Source organism: Mandrillus leucophaeus, unplaced genomic scaffold (genome assembly GCF_000951045.1).
Source record: "Mandrillus leucophaeus isolate KB7577 unplaced genomic scaffold, Mleu.le_1.0 Scaffold420, whole genome shotgun sequence".
In the NCBI taxonomy this organism is placed as follows: Eukaryota; Metazoa; Chordata; class Mammalia; order Primates; family Cercopithecidae; genus Mandrillus; species Mandrillus leucophaeus.
In genome coordinates, this window is record NW_012104477.1 from 73,988 (window position 1) to 83,761 (window position 9,774).

Here is a 9,774-nt window from a genome sequence, read left to right on the forward strand (position 1 = left end):
ATTCTCCTGCCTCAGCCTCCTGAGTAGCTGGGATTACAGGTGCCTGTCACCATGCCTGGCTAAGTTTTGTATTTTTTAGTAGAGACGGGGTATCATCATGTTGGCCAGGCTCGTCGCGAACTCCTGATCTCAAGTGATCTGCCCACCTTGGCCTCCCAAAGTGTTGGGATTATAGGCATGAGCCACCACACCCAACCAAAAGGCACTTCTTACATGGTGGTGGCAAGAGGAAATGAGGAGGAAGCAAAAGTGGAAACCTCTGATAAACCCATCAGATCTTGTGAGATTTATTCACTATCATGAGAATAGCATAGGAAAGACCGGCTCCCATGATTCCATTACCGCCTCCGCCCCTTCACAGGTCCCTTTCTGTGAGATAAAATTCAAGTTGAGATTTAGGTGGGGACACAGCCAGACCATAACACACCTTTGCCCTAGGAAATGATGTTTTAACCCAATGGAGGACTGTTTTGAGTGGCTGATGTTGCCAGTTACTAGGAAATAAGTTGAGAGCTCTAAGCCATGATAAAGCTCTCTACATCTTAGGTGCAGACTTAAAAGGACAGTACTGTTTTATTGTTTCCAAAGGTTGTGTGAGCCATCTTTAAAAGTATGTTCGGGGAACTTTCACAATAATCCAGAGATACTTGGTTGGCTAAAGAGCTACATATAAACATAGCATATGCAACCTTCAGCTCTTTAAGCTTTCTCATATTTATAACAGACAGCTGTGCCTTGGAGAGTCCATGTGTAAGTCAGCCCTGTGGCTTTGCTTAATGATGATAAAGTGGAGGCATCAGCATAATTGAAATGCCAATTTCATGCTCCATTTTCATCCCCATGAAGGAGAATTTATTCCAGTAAATGTGCCTTTTTGATGGAAGAGTCAAGAATTCTTAGAAGGTTGAGGGCGCTGTGGAAAGTGATTTGTGTGTACCCATTAGCCTTACAAAGTGGTTCCAGATTATAAAATGAGCTTCGAAGTAGCCAATTTTTAGAATTCAGGAAAGTGACACCAATACAGCTCAGAGCCTACGGCTATCACCTGCGTGTGATACTTTGTGATTAGAATACAGACATTTGGGCCTCTATGCATTGAATCCTCTTCATAGACGGGAAAGTTACTCTCCTATGGCAGATGTCTACTTGCTGAGAAGAAAAACCTCTTATGATTTTCTATGTGAAGGAACCTTCTGCTGGAAAGTATCTTGTCTGACGGCTTAGTTTGCAGGATCATTTGTCACTGACAAGTGACAAGCTTGTTACCGTCGCTGAAAGTGGTCAGCTCAGGATATCTCCATCATTACTGTATTTCACTCAGCATAGATCACATCTTTTCCTCTACCTTTGACCAGGGTGCTATTTGAAACATGATTCTCATCCATGAGTTATTTAAACATGGTTATTAGCCCACCTTTTTCTGTGAAGTGTTGTAGATGTCTAATAAGTGGATAATTATGTACAATTAATAATGCTTGGACTGTTCTGTTTTCAGGCCGAGGTTGATAAAAACATAGAACTTTTGAAAAAGAAGGATGAAGAACTCAGTTCTGCTCTGGAGAAAATGGAAAATCAGTCTGAAAACAATGATATCGATGAAGTTATCATTCCCACAGCTCCCTTATACAAACAGATCCTGAATTTGTATGCAGAAGAAAACGCTATTGAAGACACTATCTTTTACTTGGGAGAAGCCTTGAGAAGGGGAGTGATAGACCTGGATGTCTTCCTGAAGGTATGTCTTCATTTTACTTTCCAAGATTTTTTAACTTGGGCTGTAGAGGCCCTGACCTTGCAAACCACAAACCAAGAGTTTCTCTGTAGTATGAATTAAGATTCTTTATCTTCCCAAAAGACAGCAAATGAGATGTAGGGTTTTGTGCCATCTTTTTACCTACAGAGTACTGAGGATTGATCTGAGCAGGGGAAGAAAAGTGGGCTGGTGGCTGCAGTTCTCTGTCCACCAGGCAGCATTAAGATGAGTGTAATTCTGTGCCTGGGTGGATCAGGAGGCACGATCAGATTTCCATTGGTTCTTTGAGGTCATACCACCTGAGATCACTGATTGTGCCACCTCCATTTTTTATCTGTTAATTTTCTTAGAGTTATATAACTTTAGACCAGTTTTCCCACATCAGACAGCCCTTCAAGGTATCAGGCTGTCCTTTCAAGCCCTCTTGAATGAAAGTTGTCTCAAGCTTAATGCTGTTGTACAGAGGAAAATCTAGTAAGCGAAGTTTGGGCTCTGCTGTCTCTTGGGTCATGGAGAACATGGTTTTAGGAATAATAGCAGCCACCCTTGGGATATCTGATCCAGCTGCAGCTGGAGCCAGGTCAGGTCATGTGCTGATCTTGCCTATCTCCTCACTGTGGGGGAATGGCCAAACCATGTGCCTCAGAAGTGGTATAACCACAAGAATGGCTGGATGTAAACCAGAGACCCAAGAAAGGACTCTCTTTCTGTACAATCTCTTGAGTGGCATGGCTTAGGAAAAGAAAGTGTAAGTCAAACTCCTGAGCCAGATCCTGCAATGTAATGCTTTCCCTGTTGAGTAAGCCTTTATAATATGAAGTTTAAAAGCCACATGTAATGAGGTATTCATTCCAAAGGTTGACAGGTTGAGTTAGGGTTCTTAGATCCTATCTAGGTTACAAATTGTCTGATATTTTATGACTGGGCCTAAATCAAAGCCATTCTAAACTATTCAAACTTTTTTCCCCTCCCAGCATGTACGTCTTCTGTCCCGTAAACAGTTCCAGCTGAGGGCACTAATGCAAAAAGCAAGAAAGACTGCCGGTCTCAGTGACCTCTACTGACTTCTCTGATACCAGCTGGAAGTTGAGCTCTTCTTAAAGTATTCTTTTCTTCTCTTCCTTTCTCTTATCAGTAGGTGCCCAGAATAAGTTATTGCAGTTTATCATTCAAGTGTAAAATATTTTGAATCAATAATATATTTTCTGTTTTCTTTTGGTAAAGACTGGCTTTTATTAATGCACTTTCTATCCTCTGTAAACTTTTTGTGCTGAATGTTGGGACTGCTAAATAAAATTTGTTGCATAATTTCTCTCTCCTTTATTGAACTTTAGGAAAGATCCATGAAACCTTAATAAGCCCAACTTTTCATTTAGCAAAAAAAGCATAAAATCCATCTTAAGTTGAAATTAGTGTTATTCTACAGCATATGAAGTGAATATAGGGATATACCAAATAGAAATCTAAATTTTGAAATATTTGAAAGGATTTGAGTAACTTATCTGTGAAAGGTCCAAGGTGATACTCTCCTACCAACCCTACTAAATTTGTTTCCTTTCTAGGCCTCAGTGAACCATAAGTGTTTTCATCAGAAAGCAGCACAGTGGCAGGTCCAAACTATATACCTTTATACCTGATAACTTTAGGATTAAAGGGAAAGATACAGTGTACCATTGCCTCCCTGCTTTGTCATTTAAAGTTTCGTCTTCATGGTGAGTGATTCTGTAGCCAAGTTTGTGACCACCCAATGAACTATGTAGCTACTGTATGTCCTGCAGAGCTCATCCAGAATACAATGTTCTTGATCAAAATGAGAGTGCTAGAAGGCTCATGAGGCTATAAAGGAAAGTATATTCCGATTTGGGATGTTGTTAAGATAATTAGGCAGCCCATTCTACTCCCAAGAGAAGAACGACCAGTTTAATCTGTTGTCACCAAGGGGTTTACAGCTTAAGACCTTTTCTGTAAAAATTAAAATGCACTCATAAAAGTTACCAGAAGAAAAACCAGCAAGGTCAAATCAAGGTTTTATCTAATGTTAGGAACATTTAGATTACTTTGTGTGTGTGTGTGCAAATATATATTTTTATTTTTACATTGTAGAGGAAATTAAAGCTTTTATTAAATAGCATGTAAACACAGGTATTAAGCCATAGAGAAGAATTACTATGCACCTGATGAAAAGAATCAAGATTTCTATAACACAGCATACACATTCTCATGGACCAGATGGCAGTTACGTATACATACAAGGCAAGTACTAAAAGATACCAAAAACATCTTTGATGCCATCACTTTTGTTTGGGGAAAAAAAAAGAAGTGTCGTCCATCATCTGGATACTAAATCAAAGCTAAGGCCAAGCACAGTGGCTCGCCCCTGTAATCACAGCACTTTGGGAGTTCAAAACCCCATCTCTACAAAAAAATACAAAAATTAGCCAGGCATGGAGGCACACACATGTGGTCCCACCTACTCTGAAGGCTGAAGTGGGAGGCTCACCTGAGTTCGGGAGGTCAAGGTTGCAGTGAGCCGTGATGGTGCCACTGCATTCCAGCTTGGGTAACAGAATGAGACCCACCCAAAAAAAAAAAAAGCTGGAAGGCTACACTAAATAGGTCACTCTTTCCTCTATTTTTCCAACTTTCAGAAATTCAAATTTATTTTAAAGTTTGACATATACAATTCCATAACTACTATTTCATCTTCAATCTATAGAATGGTAACTTTAAGCAACTTTAAAACTTGAGTTCCTTCTGAATTTCCCAGAGTGTTTCTGCACTCTTTTGCAAGCAGGCCTCCTCTTCAAGGGTCAGTTTCACTTTTATGAGGTCTGTGATGCCATTCTCTCCCAGGATACATGGGACACTAAGGAATATTTCTTCATTTATTCCATAGAGGCCCTGAAAGTAAAGACTTAAAAAGTATTCCTTTTTTAACTTTTAACAAAGGTCTGCAATATGAGAAACAACAGTTGTGAGGTGAATGAATAACAGATTGGTAGTACAAACTATGGCAGAGTACCAAGACAGAGAACAATTTAAAACATGATTAGACATATTTATTGTTCAGTTTCAACCCACCATCTCTCCACATGGGCCCCAGCCTCCTGCCATGTTGGCTGGGGCCCACCCTTCTTTCCTCATCTCCTTACTCCATACCACTTCCTATCAAGAGACCACTTCAAAATTCCTATGACTTTATTTCCAATGATTTAGATCTCTCTTGTTTTATAACCTCTCCCATTTAGACTAGCAGAAGGATCTCACCCATGCCCCAACTCCCCTCTCCCCAGGAGACTGCTAATTCTTTTGTGTCTAGTGCTTTTTTCCTAGATCTCTTCATTGGACATAATCGAAACGAAGAGAACAACTCCATAGGTACCAAGGTCTGCCCATAGTGGTTCCCAGTGTTTCCAGATACTAGTAGAGTCAGATCACTTAGTTAAATAATCAAGTTGCAAAAACACTTACTTTTATCTGATAAAAGGAAATGTCACGCTAGACCAGGACAAAGGTCTATAAAGATAGACTCTTTCCCCGATCTCCCCACTCTTCAGCAGCAAAGAACAGACTTCAGGAAGAGAGGTTCTTCCACAAGATCAAACCCAAAACCGGAGTGTTTCAAAAATGTTATTTACCCCTGTTTTATGTTGAAATTAATGATTTTTCAAACGTGAATGTCCTACCTTACTTAGGGTAGAAACTGGATGCACTCTCCTGAGATTCTTCAAAATACTTTCTGTTAAATCAGCTACAGATAGGCTAATGCCCCAAGAAGTATAACCTTTCATTTTGACCATCTCATAGCCACTGTAGTTAGAAGAAACCATAAACATAAGTTAGTTGAGAAGATCCACTTGTCATTGAACTTCCACTTTATAGCATCCTATCTAACAATGCCACAAAACTGCAATGACTCCATCAACAACTTCTCCTAGAAACTACTTGGAGTATGTATGCCATTTTTTTCTTAAGTCTTGCTCTGTCGCCCAGGCTGGAGGGCAGTGGTGCAATCTCGGCTCACTGCAACCTCCACCTCCCGGGTTTAAGCAGTCTTCCCTCCTTAGCCTCCTGAGTAGCTGGGATTACAAGCGTGCACCACCATTTGTGGCTAATTTTTATATTTTTAGTAGAGCTGGGTTTTCACCACGTTGGCCAGGCTGTTTTCATACTCCTGACCTCAAGTGGTCTGCCCACCCTGGTCTCTCAAAGTGGCAGGATTAGAGGCATGAGGCATGAGCCACCACGCCTGGCCATATGTATGCTTTTTTTAGGGAGGGTCTCAGCTGGAGTGCAGTGGCACCATCAGAGCTCGCCTTGACCTGTTGGGCTCAAGCAAGCCACCATACACTCAGCTAATTTTTTTTTTTTTTTTTCGTAGAGATGGGGTCTCCCTATGTTGCCCAGGCTGGTCTCATACTCCTGAGCTCACGTGATCTTCCCACCTCAGCTTCCCAAAGTGCTGGGATTATAGGCATGAGCCACCATGCCTTGCCACGGTGGTTAAACATTAGAGTTACAAGTACAGAGATGCAGAAATTAATATGGAATTAATTCCACCACTAACAATAAACACTATATAGCAAGTGTTTGAAAAAATACATTGTCAGTCAACAAGTGAGCCCCTACCATGTGCTCAATACTGGGTTAGGCTCAGGAATGAGCAACATAGAATCAGTCCCTGACGGTTGAAGAATTTATAATCTGGTGAATATGATCACACAAAAAAGCAGAAGTGCAAATAAAAATATGGGAAATACAACAACATACACTTAAGGGACTAATCTCAACTTTCTAACAGAGTTCAGGCTCACAACTTCTAAGGTACTAAAAATGTGAAACTAGCGTGTATTACCTGGAAATCACTTTTTTGTGGACATTTTCCCACCGCTCAGGATCTTTATCAGTTCCTATATCTGGGTTCAGATCCTTCAGAGGGACACCAGCAATGTTCACACCACTCCACACAGGAACTAAGAAAGAGATACCCAAAATCCCACTTCTTACAACATAGTATTAGCAGGGTTTTGGTTTTTGACCTTAGCAAAACTGTTATGAGTGGTTTTCAACTAGGAATGTTCTGATATCTGAGCCCCACTCCAGATATTCTAAATCCAGATCTCCACAGAGGGGGATCCACAATTCTATTATCTTGGCAAAGATTCTGCAAATAAGAAAATTGCAGTTTTAAACTTTCCACTAGGAAGTTTTAGTTTTTCTACCTTTAAGTCTTTTTCCATAGCCAAGGTTTATATTAAATAGATTTCAAAGGTTTTTTAGCCAGAAGACACTAAGAGGGGAGAAAAAGACTATTACCACAGTACTCTTTCTTTTCCCTCTTACATTCTTCAGTTATACCCATCCCTTAATCTGAAGAATGCCTACTACATGAAGTACACTGCTGACCTTTGTGAACTAGAGTGTCCCAAATTAAATACAAACTATATCGTGTTACTTAGTTCTCTATTTAAGAAAAGCATTATAATCCTAGCCATCCATCTGTAGGATTATAGTGTCAATCTCACATTTTTCAAATCTGTATTTTTTGTTATTTTAAAAATAAGTGTAGTAAAAAATTACTACTAAAAGGGCCTAAAGTGGAATAAAGTCTTTTCTCCCCTCCCAGGAGCTACTTTGCATTAAATGTCTATATGATTGGTAGGAAATAGATATTGCAGAGGCTCCAATCGTGCCTCAGGCTTACCACTTGAGTCGCCATGCTCTCCAAGGATCAGCCCATGACAGCTTTCAGAGTGGATGCCAAGCCTTTGCCCAATAAAGTAACGAAAACGAGCAGAGTCCAGATTACAACCACTTCCAATAACACGGTTTTTGGGAAATGCGCTCAACTTCCAGGCTACATAAGTTAAGATATCCACTAAGAAGAAAAAGTTCATATCAAGAAATGTCCTCATCTGCAAGGATACGTTTTTTAGATTTACCTAACTTAAAACTAGTAAATCTGATGTTTTGTGGAGGGGGCCAGAAACATGGTTTTCTATCCAACCCCAGCTATACCCCAACTCTAAGAATATCTACCAAATAGAAGTAACGAAAAACCTTTTTGTTGATACTTTGCATAGCTTGGTATGCAGAAACACAGAATGTTCACTCCACAGAAAATTCTGAGAAATATGAATAAACAAATACTCTTATCAAGTCTTTCAGATAATTTTGCTCAGAGAATAACCCATTTTCAACGAAAAGCATAGTTAAGAGGGGAACAGAGGGATGGGCACGGTGGCTCACACCTGTAATCCCAGCACTTTGGGAGGCTGAGGCGGGCGGATCACGAGGTCAAGAAATTGAAACCATCCTGGCCAACATAGTGAAACCCCATCTCTACTAAAAATAGAAAAATTAGCTGGGCATGGTGGCATGCACCTGTAGTCCCAGCTACTCAGGAGGCTGAGGCAGGAGAATCGCTTGAACCTGGGAGGCAGAGGTTGCAGTGAGCCGAGATCACATCAGCTGCACTCCAGCCTGGCGACAGAGCGAGACTGCATCTCAAAAAAAAAAAAAAGGAGTTGGGGAGGACAGAAAGAAACAAGTATAAATCCCAGCTACTTGGGAGGCAGAGGTGGAGGGATCCCTTAAGGCAAGCAATCATTCAAGACCATCCTGGGCAATATAGCAAAACTGCATCTCCAAAAGGAAAATAAGCCAGGCGCGTGGTGCCATGTGCCTATTGTTCCAACTACTTGGGAGGCTGAGCCACGTGGATCACGTCAGCTCAGGAGATCAAGCTGCAGTGAGCTACTATCACACCACTGTACACCAGCCTGGGCAACAGAGCAAGAACGAGACCAACTGTGTCTCTGTCCCAGTAGGGAAGGGATAAATTTTTGACACAGTGTGATATTTGAGTGTCAGTTATTTTAAACATTATTAGCTTTATCAGAATTTTTTTCTTGAAGTTAACTTTTAAAATGATAATACCAAAAAGAAGGTCAGTGTAGCTATATTAATAGCAAATAATAGAATTTTCAACAAGAAAGCATTAATGGGGGCAGAGATAATACATTTATGTATGTATAATATATATAATATGTAATATATATGAATTATCTCTTATGTATCATACACATTTATGTATTATCTCTGTATCCCCACTAACATATAATTACATTATATACAATTATGTATAACATATGTATTAAACATGTATTCTCATTAATGTATGAGATACATAAAACAATGCAACAATTTAACAACTGTACATTTATATATACTTAATATAGCCTCAAAATATATGAAAAAAATTAGGAACTGTAGATTTGATTCATAAGCATAGCAGACAATTTTAACATACTTTTGTTATAAACTGATTTATAAAGTTAATTTTGCAAAACTAAATAAAATTAATAAGTATAATCAAATAAAGATCATCATGCCCATTAAAGTCCATAATACATCAGGAATTTTATTTTTTACAAACACTATTATCTGGATCACAAAGTGTTAACAGACTTTAAAGAACTGATCAGACAACCCAATTCAGTTATATCAGAATCAACCACAATAAAATTTTTTTAAATGTTGAAACATACACTTTTTTTTTTTGAGACAGGGTCTCACTCTGTCACCAGGCTGGAGTGTAATGGCGCGATCTTGGCTCACTTTCTACCTCTGCCTCCTGGGTCCAAGTGATTTTCCTGCCTCAGCCTCCCGAGTAGCTAGTACTACAGGTGTGTGCCACCACGCCTGGCTAATTTTTATATTTTTAGTAGTGATGGGGTTTCAGCGTGTTGGCCAGGATGGTCTCGATCTCTTGACCTTGTGATCCACCCACCTTGGCCTCCCAAAGTGCTGGGATTACCGACATGAGCCCCTGTGCCTGGCCCCAAAAATACACTTTTAAATGACTCTGAGTTAAAGAGGAAGTAAGACAAGGGATTACAATATATTTAAAACGAAAATACAAAGTACCATGAAACAAAGTTAATAAAATTGTATATGGTGATAAATTTATTTTATTTTATTTTTGAGACGCACTCGTTGCCCAGGCTGGAGTGGAGTGG

At 39.8% G+C, this 9,774-nt stretch overlaps 2 protein-coding genes across 4 annotated transcripts in view; one reads left to right on the top strand and one right to left on the bottom strand.

Moving 5' to 3' along the window:
• TSG101 (tumor susceptibility 101) overlaps window positions 1-3,061 on the top strand; it is a 64,410-nt gene extending 61,349 nt beyond the window's left edge. The window contains exons 9-10 of one of the 2 annotated variants that reach the window (XM_011992912.1): window positions 1,496-1,735; window positions 2,728-3,061. In XM_011992912.1, coding sequence (XP_011848302.1) covers window positions 1,496-1,735; window positions 2,728-2,817 — 330 coding nt within the window. In that variant the 3' untranslated portion in view covers window positions 2,818-3,061. Of the gene's footprint in view, window positions 1-1,495; window positions 1,873-2,727 lie in introns of those variants that run through there. The other variant, XM_011992911.1, reaches the window with a different exon arrangement.
• A 1,027-nt stretch (window positions 3,062-4,088) lies between these two features.
• The window catches only part of LDHAL6A (lactate dehydrogenase A-like 6A), a 26,877-nt gene continuing 21,191 nt past the window's right edge, over window positions 4,089-9,774 (bottom strand). For both annotated transcript variants that reach the window (XM_011992913.1, XM_011992914.1), the window contains 4 exons: window positions 7,458-7,631; window positions 6,609-6,726; window positions 5,440-5,563; window positions 4,089-4,654 (listed from right to left, as the gene is read on the bottom strand). In XM_011992913.1, the coding sequence (XP_011848303.1) occupies window positions 4,490-4,654; window positions 5,440-5,563; window positions 6,609-6,726; window positions 7,458-7,631 (581 nt within the window). In that variant the 3' untranslated portion in view covers window positions 4,089-4,489. The remainder of the gene's footprint in view (window positions 4,655-5,439; window positions 5,564-6,608; window positions 6,727-7,457; window positions 7,632-9,774) is intronic.